Genomic DNA, 17,500 nt, shown 5'->3' on the forward strand with positions numbered 1-17,500 from the left:
TTATTGGGTATAACACATGTTTCGACCCATTCTGGGTCTCTTCAGGTACATCAATAAAAAGTCTGACTAGAGATTTCTTGTGTCGGCTTACATACCGCTATACGTCCATCAAAATGTATATCTGTATCTAAATCTATATATGTCCATATATGTCTATATATGTCAGTTAGTATCTGACCTACAACCTCATATTTTCTTAAGAATTTAATGATCTTTCTACACTGACCTAATTTTCTTGTCACCACATAGATAAATTGACCTTTTGTTCTTGTGACAATCTGTTCTTCTTTTAAATATCCTGAATTTCCTCCTCTTTTCTACAAATAACTGGAATTCTTTACCTGCCCTTACCCCAATCCTTATAACTAAAGAAATTTTCTTACAGCAGTCAGTTATAAACAAGGTTTTGGTCAGTTAGCATCTGAACCACACGACCTCATGTTCCTAAGATTCATATCTACATCTTTATCTGTATATTTACCTTTCCTAAGATGTTATTAATTGATTTGAAAACTTTTATATTATTGGAAAACCTATATAAATTGACTGAAGAGTACTCAGCATCTTAAATCTGCTGTAATATTTACAGCTTTTAATAAAATGTTGTAGTATGAAACAATTGTACTAAATTACCGGATTCTTTCTTGTTGCTTATTTTTTGATATGTCTATATATATATGTATGTGTCTGTGTGTGTGTATTCCATCTAGGTTCTCCTTCTGCCAGTATCCTTTCATTCTGAGCATCAGTGCCAAAAGAACCATTCTACAACGAGACTCAGAACAACAGATGATTGTCATGGCAAGGGTGAGTACGGAAATTAGGAATTATCATAATTAACTCATTACAGGAATTGCAAGTTAATTATTAAATAAGGCAGTCAATTAATACTTCCAAACTGTAGAGAAGTCATTCTCTTGGTGAGAGTATGGTGGGTGCACGTGCGTGTGTGTAAGTGTGCGTGCGTGTGTGTGTGAGCATGGTTGCATGCATGTGTGCGTGTGTAAGTATGCATGTGTTTGTGTACGTGTGTGTGTGTGTGTGTATAAGTGTATGCGTGTGCAAGTGTGCATGTATGTGTGTGTGTGTTGCACGTACATATATATATGTATGTATGTGAAGGCGCAATGGCCCAGTGGTTAGGGGCAGTGGACTCGCAATCGTAGGATTGCGGTTTCAATTCCCAGACCGGGCGTTGTGAGTGTTTATTGAGCAAAATCACCTAAAGCTCCTTGAGGCTCTGTTAGGGGGTGGTGGCGGACCCTGCTGTACTCTTTCACCACAACTTTTTCTCACTCTTTCTTCCTGTTTCTGATGTGCCACAAAGTATGTATGTTTGTATGTGTGCCTATACATATACATGGATAGGTGTTGTTTCGGTGTGTGTATGTGTATGTGTCTGTCCGTGTTCTTTTACATTTTTGCATTTCTTATTTCTTTACTACCCACAAGGGGCTAAGCATAGAGGGGACAAACAAGGACAGACAAATGGATTAAGTCAATTATATGTACCCCAGTGCATAACTGGTACTTATTTAATCAACTCCGAAAGGATGAAAGGCAAAGTCGACCTCGGCAGAATTTGAACTCAATCCTCTCACTCATGGTCTTGGTCCAAAGGCAAAAACAAGGAAACAAACAAAAGAATATATAAAAGAGTATTAGAGTAAATTTTTCAAGAAAGACAAGGGAGACCACTCGAAACACCTTGAGTTGGGCCTCATGGAGGCAAAGTTACTGAGTTCCTTTTGAGCATTGGGCCTCATGGAGGCAAAGTGGCTGTGTTCTTTTCAAGCATTGGGCCACATGGAGGCAAAATAGCTGCATTGCTTTTGGGCATTGGGCCTCATGGAGGCAAAGTAGCTGGGTTCCTTTCAAGTGTTTGGCCTCACAGAAGCAATAATCAAGGCCTTTGGCATTATGTTCTGCCTGAGAAGAAGATCCATCAAACCAAGTAAAATCACAGTCATAGCAGATACTGGTGTCACACAAATGACACCCATACCGGTGGCACATAAAAGCACCCTTTACACTCTTGGAGTGGTTGATGTTAGGGAGAGCGTCCAGCCATAGAAAACCATGCCAAATCAGACTGGAGTCTGGTGCAGCCTTCCAGCTTACCAGCCCTGGTCAAACCATCCAACCCATACCAGCGTGGACAACGGACATTAAATGATGATGATAATGATGATGATGATGATGATGATGATGATGATGATGATGATGATTTGAACTTGGTGTTGATCTGTTTATTGATCTCTTTAATATTCTTTCATAATTTTTCCTAATTCAACTGGTTTTCCAGCCATGCTTGATACTGATCTTGCCCCCTTTTTTTCTTGCTAAGTATAACTAGAACTACAAGATCTAAAATAGTTAGAATATTTTGACCGGATATGACCGGTTTAAGTGCCAAAAGGTTAAACAGGAAGTTTGTATCACAGAACCAGGGTCAGTCTCAGATGGGTTGGCATCAAAGGGATCAAAGAAAGAATGCATTGATTAATGTTGTCCTAATTGTGCTACATCAAAAAATTAAATGAAATAGTCATGGATGGAATGCCTTTCCTCATAGATCTATTTAGCTTTGCCCTAAATTTGATCTGTTTAATCAAGGCCAGACTGGAGCGACTTTCCCTTCAATGATATTATCTGAATGCATTTGTAATTCCTTTGTTAAAAATTTCTTTCCAGCGAAGTTTGGTTGATAAAGTTCAGAAACGACAACTTCCTGACATTGGGATGTTATTTCTCAACCTCCATGTGCGACGATCATATCTTGTGTCGGATTCACTGAATGAGGTCAGTAAAACAAACAAAAAAGCAATCTATTTTTTTAAATAATAATAATAATAATAATAATAATAATGATCCTTTCTACTGTAGGTACAAGGCCTAAAATTTAAAGGAAGGGGACAGTCGATTACATCAACCCAGTACTCAGCCGGTACTTAATTTATCGGCCCTGGAAAGATGAAAGGCAAAGTCAACCTCAGTGGAATTTGAACTCAGAATGTGAAGACAGACGAAATATAATAATGATCTGAAATTTTGGGGGAGGGGTCTAGTTAATTACATCATCCCCAGTGTTTCCCCAGGACTTCATTTATTGACCCTGAAAGGATGAAAAGCATTAAGTTGATTACATCAACTTCAGTGCGTAACTGGTACTTATTTAATCGACCCAGAAAGAATGAATAGCAAAGTTGAATTTGGCGGAATTTGAACTCAGAACATAAAGACAGACGAAATACCACTAAGCATTTCACCCAGTGTGTTAATGTTTCTGCCAGCTTGAAGCATTATTATTATTATTATTATTATTATTATTATTATTATTATTATTATTATTATTATTATTATACACACAAGATGTCAAAATATCATTGACTAGATGACAATGGCACTCTATTATTATTATTATTATTATCTATTCAAGGCACTGCCTGGAATTGAACTCTGCATCTTGGGGTTAGTAGCCCTCACTATTACCCATTACACTATATGGCCGTGGGTAATTTCTCTCTTTTCACCAATGTTGCTGTCTTCTTCTGTCACTTTCTTACCATTTCTCCTGCAGATTGCCAATAAACAGAAAGACCTGAAGAAGAAGCTAAAAGTGACATTCGCTGGTGAACCGGGACTGGATATGGGTGGCTTGACCAAGGAATGGTTCCTCTTGTTAATACGACGGATCTTTCATCCTGATTATGGTAAGTCTTTGTCAGAGAGACTGAATTCACGATGTTGAAGACTGAAACAGAGGGGGGCAGCAGCAGCAGCAGCTGCAGTGGTGGAGGTGGTGGTCGTGGTGGTCGTGGTGGTGGTGGAATAGTTGTTTTCTGTCAGTTTGAAATTTTAAATTATAAAAAAACGGAAAAATTTCCCATATATTAAAACAAAATTTTTAAAAAAAAGCAAAAAAAGATGCAAAAGTAGTTAATTAGACATTTTTTTGTGAAGATATTTAAATTCAATACAGAGAAAAAGAAAAGAAAATTTTAATTAAATTCAAATAAGTACAGAATAAAATTTGATTCTTTTATTGAATTCACAATAAATTAATGTCTAAAAGTCAGTATTATTTTTTTATTTGATTTTCATTAATTAATAAATTTAATTTTTGTTAATAAATTCATTAAGGGCTTAAAATTTAAAATAAAAGAAAGATATAAAGAGTAGCATTAAAGACAAAGGATTTACATTTTCCATCCATTTTCCGGTGAATTTTCTGGCTAAATTCCTTTCCAAGAAATAAATCTGATGATTATTTTATATCTTTCAGGAATGTTCACATTTGACAAGGTCACTGGAGTTTATTGGTTCAACTGTGCCCCCTGTAATAACTTCCAGGAGTTCCATCTTGTCGGAGTTGTATCCTTTACCTCATTTATCAATCTTGTAATATTTGCAGACCCTAAGGTGGCAAGCTGGCAGAAACGTTAGCACGCCTGACAAAATGCTTTGCAGAATTTCGTCTGCTGTTACATTCTGAGTTCAAATTCTGCCAAGGTCGACTTTGCCTTTCATTCTTTCGGGGTCGATAAATTAAGTACCAGTTACGCACTGGGGTCGATATAATCGGCTTAATCCGTTTGTCTGTCCTTGTTTGTCCTCTCTGTGTTTGGCCCCTTGTGAGTAGTAAAGAAATAGGTATTTTGTCTGCCGTTATGTTCTGAGTTCAAATTCCGCCGAGGTCGACTTTGCCTTTCATCCTTTCGGGGTCGATAAATTAAGTACCAGTTACGCACTGGGGTTGATATAATCGACTTAATCCCTTTGTCTGTCCTTGCTTGTCCTCTCTGTGTTTAGCCCCTTGTAGGTAGTAAAGAAATAGGTATTTTGTCTGCCGTTATGTTCTGAGTTCAAATTCCGCCGAGGTCGACTTTGCCTTTCATCCTTTCGGGGTCGATAAATTAAGTACCAGTTGCGCACTGGGGTCGATATAATCGGCTTAATCCGTTTGTCTGTCCTTGTTTGTCCTCTCTGTGTTTGGCCCCTTGTGAGTAGTAAAGAAATAGGAATTTCATCTGCTGTTACATTCTGAGTTCCAATTCCGCCGAGGTCGACTTTGCGTTTCATCCTTTCGGGGTCGATAAATTAAGTACCAGTTATGCACTGGGGTCAATGTAATTGACTTAATATCTTGTCTGTCTTTGTTTGTCCCCTCTGTGTTTAGCCCCTTGTGGGCAATATAAAAATTAGAAATGTTAGCACACTGGGCCAAGTGCTAGCAGTATTTCGTCTGTCTTTACGTTCTGAGTTCAAATTCCACTGAGGTCAACTTTGCCATTGATGCATATGGTAGTTGCAATGAACCTCTGGTGGCACATGTGGTAATTAACATGTTAAATTGGAATGTAATTTAACGAGATCAAGTCATTGAAAGTCTGGGAAATCATCATCATCATCGACTGGGGACAGGGAAGCCAGGAGGCTGCACCAAGCGCCAATCTGATCTGGCAGTGTTTCTACAGCTGGATGCCCTTCCTAACGCCAACCACTTTGAGAATGTAGTGGACGTTTTTTATGTGCCACCAGCACAGGGGCCAGGGGAGCTGGTATCAACCACAATCGGATGGTGCTTTTTATGTGCCACTGGCATAGAAGCCAGTCAAGGCAACACTGGCATCGGCCACGTTCGGATGGCACTTTCTATGTGCCACTGGTACAGGGGTCACAGCTACAATTTCCATTTCATTCTAATTTGATTTGATTTTGATAATGTATGTATGTATATATATATATATATATATATATGTATGTATGTATATAGATGTATATATATATCTCCTTGACTCAGTGTTCCACCTTCCAGCTGATGGGACTTGCTGTCTACAACAGTATCATGTTAGACATCCGTTTCCCACCCTGTTGCTACCACAAGTTACTTAGTCCTGCTGTTGTACCATACATGAATGACAAGGCCACAGTTGGGGTGGCACCCCTTACAATCAGTGATCTCAAGCTTGTGCAGCATGTGAGTATATCCTTCATCATCATCATCATCATCATCGTCATCGTCATCATCATCACCATCATCATCTTCGTTATCGTCATCATCATCATCATCATCATCATCACCACCACCACCACCACCATCATCATCATCATCATCATCATCATCATCATCATCATCATCATTGTCATCATCTTCCTCCTTCTCCTCGTCCTCCTCCTCATCATCATCATCATCCTTATTCATCATCATTGTCATCATCTTCCTCCTTCTCCTCGTCCTCCTCATCATCTTCATCCTCATCTTCATCTTCATCTTCATCTTCATCATCACCACCACCACCACCACCACCATAAACACCACAACTTTCGTCACCATCATCATCACCATAATCATTATCATCCTCACCAAAATGACCACAACCATCGCCATCATCACAATCATCATTTTTCTCATCAGCATTGGCATCGTCGTCCCCCTCCTCCTCACCATCAGCTGCAGCAGCATCACCATCATCATCATCACCATCATCATCATCATCACCAACATCATCAGCAGCATCACCATCATACACTTCATTTCTAACTTACTCGCATTGCTTTTAACTCCCTCGCATCCCAGACAATTTGTGCCTAATAAACGAAGATGGCCAAATTAATCCCCCTCATTAATATTCCCTTTTCTCTCACTCTCCCTTTGTTGTATAAATATCAATAACATGTCCCCATTTTCTTTCTTCTCTCTCCTTCAACAAAGGATTTGTCTAAAGGTCTCCAGGAACTCCTTGACTATGAAGGAAATGTCGAAGAAGATTTTGGACTAACATTTCAGGTGGGTGTGTTACATAAGGGTGTGTTACATAAGGGTGTGTTACACCTGTATTTCAGCTCAAAGTTCATAGTCACTTGTTTAACACCACCACCACAACCACCACCACCAGCACAACCACCACAGCCACCACCACCACAACCACCACCACCACACCTACTACTACTACTACTAAACTACTACTATTACCTCCACCATCATCACTGCCACTATTACCACTACAACCACCACCACCGACACAACCGCCACCACCACCACCCACACCACCACCAACACAACCACCACTACAACCATCACCACCAACACAACCGCTACAACCATCACCACAAACACCACACGACCACCACCACTACCACCACCACCACCACCATCACACAACTATCACAACCACCACTATTACCACCACCACTACCATTACCACTACTACCACCTCCACCATTACCACTACCCCCACTACAACCAGATAATTTTCTTTATGTTGCTTGTAATTTTAAGGGTTGCTTAAGCTGTAAACCCCAAATGGCCACTGTATTCGTTTGAGGGGCAGCATCTCCAGAAATTATTAGCTTTGAAAAACGTAGTGATTCCATACTGAAAGAAACCTTATCAACTGAATCTAATTAAGCAACATTCCTCCTTTTCGATGTCGTCTGCTCTCAGCAGACTGAATTTCAACGATCCCCATTTGAGTCTTACACATTCACCATTTGATAGTTTAGTCCAGTGCTTGATACTCACAAACCAGTTCGTTCTTAGTTTTCTCGAGTGTTTGATATTTATATGTACACTTTGTATACTGATGTTTTTACGATGTGACCAAGGTACTTTATCTTCCTGCGTTTTACTAATTGAAAGCAACGTAACTGGTCAACACTTTGTTTATTGTGGGTGCCAGGCTACATGGCATTAAGCATGCGGCAAATTGGTACGGTCGGTAGAGTGTAGGATTAAATACCCGCGTATATTTGCTCCAGATCTCTACACTCTGTGTTCAAATACCACTGAAGTCAATTTAACCTTTCTGGATTGACAAAATAAAATTTCTATCCATGTTAGTAGATTGGTTAAATCGTTAGAGTACAGGACAAGATGCCTTGTGGTAATTTTTCCAGCTCCCTTCACCCTGAATTCATAGATGATAGACTTAATCCATCACCCTGTTTAACACCTCCCTCTGGCTCTTGAGTGTATTCAGCTGATCCCACTTTATGGTAGGATTCAGGTCAAATCTCTGCTCTAAAGATAAGTTCCTCCACTCCATCTTCCTTCTAAAGTTTTTGCTTTGAGTGTGTACATGAATTTGCATCTGTACAAATTTTGCCGTCCATGAAAGCAACCATCACTCAAATTTATCCAGGTAAACCGGGGACTCTCAACCATTTTTTTCTTTTTTTTACTTATGGGCCCCTTTGATTACTATTTTATTCTGGTAGACCTCCATAGTTATTCAATGCTTAAAAACTAGTTTTATAGAAACTCCTTTCAAAGTTTCTATTTTGTTTGCCACACATCAACTTGTGTAGGTTGAATTATGTAAAATATTAAAGAAAGAAACTTGGCTGTTTCTTGCAATATATACCAATACATACATCTTAAGAAAAAAAATTTTAAGGATTCTTAAAATACAATTGTGGGCACCCAATTTACTATTTTATTGTATGGACCCCACAAATCTTATATGGAACTTCAGGAGCCATATAGACCCCGGTTGAGAACCGGATCTGTTCAGTTTGGCACTGAGTTAAACGAATCTGGTATCCTGAAAACCTTGAGTACGCACATCAACACGCAGATGACGGCTTTAATTTAATACTGTCCCGATTGCGTAAATAAAGTAATGATTGGAGAAGGGCGAGAAAAGTTATCTACCTTGCAAACTTGTACAAGCAGAGTTATTTACCTTCCTCAAGTACCCACCACATTGATATCTAGCAAAATGAGAGCCAAACCTATAAATAAAGTGCTCCGTAATTTAATAAGTTAGCCTCTATAACTTAACACATGTCTAAATATCTGTGTATTCTAGTTATGTCCACTTCCATCCTCAAATCTGTCCGAACCACTGCGTCCAGATTTACCTTCTCAGAACGTCGACTTACGGGGATTTTCTCTTTGCACATACCATTCTTACAGTTGCAGTGTACACTGGGCTATAAGTGTCCCGTGTGCACTCTCGCCCAGTTTTTGTAAGACGGTAGGGAGTGATTTGTGGGAATTAGGTTGATATTTCTAGCAGCTCAAGCGACCAGAGAGAAGCGCCCACATTAATTTGTTATTAACTTTATATGTTCATACAGCTTTATGGAATAAATTAGAATAAATAATACAGTTTATAATAAATATCAATATACGGAATGTGGGAGGCGGCGAGCTGGCAGAATCGTTAGCACGCCGGACGCGAAATTTTTTTCCCACTAGATTTCCGGACCCCAGTTATGAACTCATTTGCATATAGCCAATCAGAGCTCGGCTATCAAACTAATGTATGAGTGCATAACAAATGATGGGCGATACTATAAGGTCACATGAGTAAAGGAATGACCATACTTCTTTTCTCTTTTAATAATGCTTGTAGTTCATGTTCTTATTCCAACCATGGCTGCCGCTTCGTAGTTATTTGTGTTGTTTACTTTGTAAAACAGTAAAGGAGAGAGGGTTGCTAGCATATCACCCTCTACCCATATTTTTCCCCATCCACATCTTTACCATAAGGGGCCCTAACAAAATCCGATAATAGGTATAGATGCAAATCTATCTAATCACTTGTCTCCTTCTAAAATCAGGCATAACTTGGCGATCGGTCGACTTGCAACACCGTTTTTCGTCTTGAGTTTACTTGGCAGAGTGTGTTTGTTAACTTGACAACAAGGTCAATGGGAGTTCTGATCGGCTGTATGCAAATGAATTCATTACTGGGGTCCGGAATTCTCGTGGGATCCGGAACACCCGTGGAGAAAAAATGTCGCACCCCGGGCGACTGCTCGAGTAACCAGTACCTTGAGCCGGCCCTGTACATAAGTATGCATGCATGTATGTATGTTTGCTTGCTTGTCTAAAATAAAAACTGTTTTTAAAATAAAACTACGCCTATTTTTTCAACGAAAATATTTGTTATGTAAATTGAATTTACGTTGAATGATCTCGAAGACGAAAAAACTTTTTCAGTTGAAAATATTATAATGAAGGGGACATAACTCTAATAGGTATTCTCCCTCTATTCCACTATCGCTTTCTTTTTTTTTTTTCTTTTTTTTTATTGGTTTTGCAAGATCCCTGATGTGAAATCGTCTGCTGAAACAAATATTGTTCTATTTCGGGACGGTCATTTTTGGGGGTGAGGGGAGCAAATAAACACACGCACTGTATATATTTGTTCTTCATTTCAGATATGTTATTGTTCTTATTTCATTGTCCTTTGTCTAAAATCTTTCGTTACACGTCCTGTGACCTCTTCAGGGATCCTCCATCTCATGCGTCTCCACCAGTTCTGTTTAATCCATTTTGCTTTCAATTTTTAAATCACTGAAATTTATTACTCAGGGACGCCATCTGTAAAAAAAAAATTGAAGTTAAAGTAGCATTAATATACGTAATGCAGTTAGTATTATAAAAGATCTATCTAATTCGATTGTCAACGCTCACTGCGTTACAAACAGTAACACTATATTCTATAAGCTATATTTCAGATTTCTCACACAGAACTGGGCTGCTTAAAAACATATACGTTGAAGCCCAATGGAGAAAATATCCCTGTAACCAACAGCAATCGCCACAGTAAGTAAGCATAACAAGAGGGAGGCGGGGGACTGTTTTTTGTTTTTGTTTGTAATTTTATAATGCCTTTGATACCTGCCTCTGGTTTCCGCATACAAAACCTCTCTGCGATTTATTATTGCTTGTTTACACTTTTTCGATATCAGTGTCTATCGATACTGGAAAAAGGATAAGTATTTGTGAAGGGAACCTACTTCTCATCGACAACTGTGATTGTCACACGCCAATAACGGGTCAATACCCAGAAACTCGAGTCCGTGTGTATCATAAGTTGAAGACAGGAAGGATGGCTTCCCTTTGCAAATACTGATAGGGTACAGAAAGTGTGTCTATAGCCAGCTGGAAGAGATGTCCTCCTGGGGCTACAAACTACAGTAGCATCCACCCTTAGGGGTTAGCCATATTTAAATGGCAAATATACGTCACGATAAAATATTTATATTTTAGTAAAAACCATTCATCATAATTTGATGGTCATTAAAATATGAAAAGTCAATTATTATACCAAACCCTTCAAAATTCCCTTTCTTTTTGTTCCCTCTTCTTTTTCCTTCTTTTATAATTCTATCAAATTTAGATTCAGATGAATATGGTACTATATTCATCTGAATCTAAATTTTTGCTGAACTTATCTATACATGTGTGTATATATATATGTGTGTGTGTGTGTGTGTGTGTCACTCTCCCTTTCTTTCCCCTCCTCTCTTTCTCTCACACACACATCCACACACACACATGCATATACACACTCTCTCACATACTCTTTCTTTCTCTCTCTCTCTCTCTCCCTCTATCTCTCTCTTTGTCTTTTTCTCTCTCCCATCCACACTCTTCATTTAACCCTCTCTCCACCTCTCCACAGGTTACGTCCAACTCTATGTAGACTGGATCCTCAACAAGTCGGTCTACAAGGTGTTTAAAGAGTTCTACTTTGGCTTCCACAGTGTCTGTGCATCCAACGCCCTCATTGTAAGTAACCACTTCTATATTTGACAAGGGCACTCGTGGGCAGGGGATCAACAACCACAAATAAAGGGCTTCATTGCATGTTTGATAGCCCTTGGGGGTACAAAAGCTCTGTTGTAGTATAAGGACTTTTGGTACAGGTAAAAGGGCTCATTACTCAGAAATAAAGTTACTGTAGGAGTAGAGGCCTCATACTCTAAGTACAGGAGCAGTATTAGGGTTTTTGCTTAGATTCCCTACATCATCATTGGGGGCTTGGCAATTTATTCAAGGAATATAGGGACATTTTGTTGGACTATAGCAGCAGTTGGGGACAGGGAATATAGAGAATATACATTGCATTACAGAATGGTGAACGGTAACTGGTTCAGTTCCCTAAGCTACTAATAAGTACTATGAGGAGGTACCATTCACTAATATCAACAGAGGCAGCACAGATTAATTGAAGAGTGTCCTGGTAACTTGTTGTACTTGACCAGAAACCTTACTACAGAAATAGATGGGAGAGGGGAGGAGAGGGGGGAAGGGAGGGGGGAGAGAGTCATCAGTAGATACATCTAATAATAACTTCATGCAATCAATTAAATTGATTCATTTATCGATCAATTGATCATCTAATTGATTGAAAAAGGACTTTTACTCTTCATTACAATTAATTTTAATTAATTAAGCATCACTTTTTTGTGGGTGGGAGGTTGTACAATAATCATGTTAGTCCACACTTAATTATATATTCTTCATGCAAAAGGCCTCCCTGGGAAATTTTCTCATAAAATTTTTTTACTCAAATTTTATTTATTCTCACAGTCAATCAAATCAAATGAATAATGAATAATGTGAGGCTACAGTGAAGAGGCCAAATAAGGTTGAAACATCTGCCGTTATCACTATACACAGATCAGATTAACTCCCTTTTACATTGCCTTCATTCAATTCTAATCACTTCAGATTTCTAAGTTATCTCCCTTACATTTCCTGACACAGATTATCATTAAAGCTAATGAAATTTGTCTGAATTACATGAGTAATTATGATTAATTAAATATTTGTTAGCTCACCACATCAGCTAAATTTAGCCTCAATTAAAGTTTAAAGTTTTAATTAGCTCTGTCTATCACCTCTGCTTTATGTCACCTTCCACTACCTATATACGTGCATTCTTACAAAGATAATTTATTTACCTGCAGATGTTGAGACCTGAAGAGGTGGAAATGTTGGTGTGTGGATCCCCTACACTGAACATGAGAGAACTGAGACAAGTAGCTACCTATGATGGATATAATGCAGCAGACGCCACAGTCAAGTAAGTTGCAAAATTACTTCCTGCATAAATATTTCTCAGGGATTCATCAAGTGATGCAAACACCCTCTGATGAGGACCCAAAAAGGTTCAAAAACCTACTGCAAAGGTTGCATAAGTTATATCATGCCTTGGTATTATATGAACTGAGATCAGCAGTGAAATAAAAATCAATTACTCTAGTTCTCTGGGGCTGCTGGAATTGCTGAGTATATAAACAGGCTGGCTGCTTATTTCTTTGGGATTAGTCAAACTGATGTAGACACCACTGATGAAAGCTCAATAAGGCTTGAAAATTGATCAAGGCTGTTCCTCGCTTTTTACAATCTACAGAGAAATAGTTAAATTTGCACTGTTTGTTTATCTACTACTTAGATTACATAAGAGGGGATGATAAAAACTTCCTGTCTTTAAAAGTATGTATGTGTGTGTGTATGTATATATATATATATATATATATATATATATATATATATATATATATATATATGTATATATATATATATATATATATATATATATATGTGAGTGTGTATATGTATATTTATATATACATGCATTAGCCCTCTGAACTTTTTAGACCCTCTTTTAAACTCTCTGATGAAGCCTTGGAGCACACCCAATACCCTGATTTTATCTACCGATCACTACAGAACACTGAAGAGATGGAAATAACATGTAGGGTATTGTGACCTCTTGGCAGAAACGGCTGTAAGAAACTGTTCTTTTTCTATTCTATGAATTACTGGTATGTATGTATTTATGTAATATACAGTCTTTACATATGAATATATTCTCGTAAATGTTTTAGAATAAATAAAGACATAATATAATGTCAAACAGTTGATGTATACTATTTCTGTATCCCCTCCATTTTCTTCTTGCCGTATATCTATGTATGTATGTATGTATGTATGTATGTACACTTTATTTGTGGGTTAATAAGGCAACCAATGGTTTCATGTGGTTTATCTTCACAATTGTTCAAGCATGCCGCATTGAAGTGTTGGTACTCATCTCCATTTTGGATGAGAATACGCAAATAAATATTTATCCACCAATACAGTGTTGAGCACTTGTTCTGATGGCTCAGTATTAGCATGAATACACACACACACACACACATTCACATGCATACAAACTTGTGACATTCAGCCTATAGAGAAGTCATTTAAATAAAACCCGTTTTGTTCATCTTGCAGGTATTTCTGGGATGTGGTCTACAAGTTCCCCACAGAATTACAGAAGAAATTGCTTCTCTTTACCACAGGAAGCGACCGAGTACCAATTGGTGGCATGTCTGATATGACATTTAAAATTACAAGAGTAGAAGACCAAACACTGTAAGTAGAGCGATTGAAGAATACCAGCAAATGTGTGGAGAGTTTTCAGTCAGTGAGAGAGCCTCTTCAGGGTGGATTGAATGGCTAGAAATAGCTAAAACTCTGTTAAATCACATCTCGCATCTTAAATAATGAAGGATACATTTATCTCAGCAAGGATGTTTTTGATAGAAGGTTTCATGAAACAGAGCTGACCTGGGTCCCAGGGAACTGTGTTCTCAATGATGGACTGTATTCTTCAATAGAATACAAGTTGCTATACAAAACATGCCTGAGACACTATCTTCATGGCTAAGTTCCTTGTAGAAGATTTAACCCTTTAGAATTTAAACCAGCCATTTCCAGTCTAAATATTCTATATAGTAAATAGAAGATACTTACTCAATTGACATAGTATGTGAGTAATACAGTTCTATATTTAAGAGATGAGGAATTATGTACATTCTTTAGATTATTTACATTATTTGCGGAGGTGCATGGCTTAATGGTTAGGGTGTCAGCATCAGGATCGTAAGATTGTGGTTTCGATTCCTAGACCGGGCAACGCGTTGTGTTCTTGAGCAAAACCCTTCATTTCACGTTGCTCCAGTCCACTCAGCTGGCAAAAATGAGTAATGCTGTGATGGACTGGTGTCCCGTCCAGCTGGGGAACACATATGCCATAGAAACCAGGAAACTGGGCCCATGATCCTGGCTAGGTTTTAAAAGGGCGCATTTATTTTTTTTATTTACATTATTTACATTTGACAGATATTCGTCATCATCTTTGTTGTTAACACAGCGTTTAGGCTGATATACCCTTCAGCCTTCGTCAGGTGTTTTGGGGAAACAAGTCTACAAACCCTAATATCTTTCATGAAAATCCATTAAAATCCATTTCTAAATCATTTAAGCCCCAACTAATCTCAAATGCTTTGTTTTTACAGACTACCAATGTCCCATACATGCTTCAACCAGTTGGTGCTACCATCATATAGAAGTAAGAAAATGATGAAAATGAAACTGCTGACCGCTATAGAGAATGCCGAAGGGTTTGGTCTGGAGTAATCAGTGATCCAGTGACCCATGGCCAACCAGAACTATTTTCTTGTAACTTAACAAAAACTAGCAAAGTCACAATAAATAAAACAAGCAATCGGTGGCTGTACAAATATATTTTCCTGTAGCTTAAAAAATAGTGGATTCATAATAAACCACTGACCAGTGGTCGTTCAAATATATTTTCTTGTAACTTAACAGATTTAATTGATACAGAAATAAATTATTGACTGATGTTCTTTTTTTGTCTTTGGCTTTTGTTACTTGCTTGTTTTTATAAGTAGAATAATGGTGAGGTGATAACGGTGGTGGTGGTGGTGGTGGGTGTGATGGTGTGGTGAGGTAGTGGTGGTGGTGTGGTGGTGGTGGTGATGGGGGGTTGGGTTGTTGGTGGTGGTGGGGGTTGTGGTATTGGTGGGGTGATGGTGGTGGTGGTGTGGGGGGTAGTGGGTGGTGGTGGGGGGTTGTGATAGTGATTGATAGTGGTGGTGTGTAGATGGTGGTGGTGGTGGTGGGGGGGTGATTGGGTGGGGTGGGTGTTTGTGGTGGTGGGGGTATTGGTGGTGTGGTGGTGGTGGTGGTTGGTAGTGGTGGTGGGTTGTGATAGTGATTGATAGGGTGGTGGTGGTGGTGGTGGTGGTGGTGGTGGTGGTGTGGTGTGGTGATTGGGTGTGGTGTGGTTGTTGTGGTGATGGGGGGTGTTGGTGGTGATGGTGGTGGTGGTGGTGTAGTGGTGGTGGTGTGATAGTGATTGATAGTGGTGGTGATGGTAGTGGTGGTGGTGGTGGTGGTGGTGATTGGGTGGGTGTGGGTTTGTGTGGTGATGGGGGTATGTATGGTGGTGATGGTGGTGGTGGTAGTGTGGTGTGGTGGGGTGTGATAGTGATTGATAGTGGTGGTGATGGTAGTGGTGGTGGTGGTGGTGGTGGTGGTGATTGGGGGGGTGGTTGTTTGTGGTGATGGGGGTATTGTGGGTGATGGTGGTGATGGTGGTGGTGGTGGTGTGTGTGGTGTGATAGTGATGATAGTGGTGGTGATGTAGTGAGTGGTGGTGTGGTGGTGGTGGTGGTGGTGGTGGTGGTGGTGGTGGTGATTGGGTGGGTGTGGGTTGTTTGTGGTGATGGGGGGGTATTGGTGGTGATGGGTGGTGTGGTGGTAGTGGTGGTTGTGGTGTGTTTGATAGTGATTGATAGTGGTGGTGATGGTAGTGGTGGTGGTGGTGGTGGTGGTGATTGGGTGGGTGTGGGTTGTTTGTGGTGATGGGGGTATTGGTGGTGGTGGTGGTGGTGGTAGTGGTGGTGGGTGTGATAGTGATTGATGGTGGTGGTGGTGGTGGTGGTGGTGGTGGTGATTGGGTGGGTGTGGGTTGTTTGTGGTGATGGGGGTATTGGTGGTGATGGTGGTGGTGGTAGTGGTGGTGGGTGTGATAGTGATTGATAGTGGTGGTGATGGTAGTGGTGGTGGTGGTGGTGGTGGTGATTGGGTGGGTGTGGGTTGTTTGTGGTGATGGGGGTATTGGTGGTGATGGTGGTGGTGGTAGTGGTGGTGGGTGTGATAGTGATTGATGGTGGTGGTGATGGTAGTGGTGGTGGTGGTGGTGGTGGTGATTGGGTGGGTGTGGGTTGTTTGTGGTGATGGGGGTATTGGTGGTGATGGTGGTGGTGGGTGTGATAGTGATTGATGGTGGTGGTGATGGTAGTGGTGGTCGAGGTGGTGGCAGCGGCGTTGGTGGTGGCGGCAGCAATGGTTACGATAGTGACTGATGGTGGTGGTGTTGGTGGTGGTGGTGGAGGTGGTGGTGGTGGTGTTGATGATGAAGATGATGATGGTATTCTCAACCCTAGTAAGAAACAAGGAAGATTAGCGAAAACAAAATGAAAGCCAAGGTTCTCCCCCCCCCCACCCCCGCACCCAGACCTGCACCCTCACCGCCACCCCCACCCACCCGTCTAACCCCCCCCCTCATTGTCCTACGTAGCACTGCTATAACATCTTTGCCCTCTTTCTTCTTGGTCTAACTCTTGGCTGACATTCACTTAGGATGACATTTCACTTGCTTCTCTCTCTCTCTCACTCTCTTTTTCTCTCTCTTTCTCTCTTCCTATCTCCCTATCTCTCCTTCTTGCTCTTTCACTCCATCTAACTATCCATTTCCATTCTCTAACACATATTTGGACACTGATATATATACATATATATATACATATATATATATATATGTATATATATATATATATATATATATGCACACACACATACACACACACACACATACACATATATATATATACA

General features: G+C 39.8%; 1 protein-coding gene across 2 annotated transcripts in view; it reads left to right on the forward strand.

The window, feature by feature from the left end:
• LOC115219242 (probable E3 ubiquitin-protein ligase HECTD2) overlaps positions 1 to 15,447 on the forward strand; it is a 66,577-nt gene extending 51,130 nt beyond the window's left edge. The window contains exons 10-20 of one of the 2 annotated variants that reach the window (XM_029789387.2): positions 711 to 807; positions 2,695 to 2,802; positions 3,581 to 3,713; positions 4,286 to 4,374; positions 5,819 to 5,980; positions 6,716 to 6,790; positions 10,474 to 10,561; positions 11,424 to 11,530; positions 12,715 to 12,830; positions 14,030 to 14,170; positions 15,097 to 15,447. In XM_029789387.2, the coding sequence (XP_029645247.1) occupies positions 711 to 807; positions 2,695 to 2,802; positions 3,581 to 3,713; positions 4,286 to 4,374; positions 5,819 to 5,980; positions 6,716 to 6,790; positions 10,474 to 10,561; positions 11,424 to 11,530; positions 12,715 to 12,830; positions 14,030 to 14,170; positions 15,097 to 15,217 (1,237 nt within the window). In that variant the 3' untranslated portion in view covers positions 15,218 to 15,447. The remainder of the gene's footprint in view (positions 1 to 710; positions 808 to 2,694; positions 2,803 to 3,580; positions 3,714 to 4,285; positions 4,375 to 5,818; positions 5,981 to 6,715; positions 6,791 to 10,473; positions 10,562 to 11,423; positions 11,531 to 12,714; positions 12,831 to 14,029; positions 14,171 to 15,096) is intronic. The other variant, XM_036509145.1, reaches the window with a different exon arrangement.
• The last annotated feature ends 2,053 nt before the right edge of the window (positions 15,448 to 17,500 follow it).

Source organism: Octopus sinensis, linkage group LG14 (assembly GCF_006345805.1).
Source record: "Octopus sinensis linkage group LG14, ASM634580v1, whole genome shotgun sequence".
NCBI classification, from domain to species: Eukaryota; Metazoa; Mollusca; class Cephalopoda; order Octopoda; family Octopodidae; genus Octopus; species Octopus sinensis.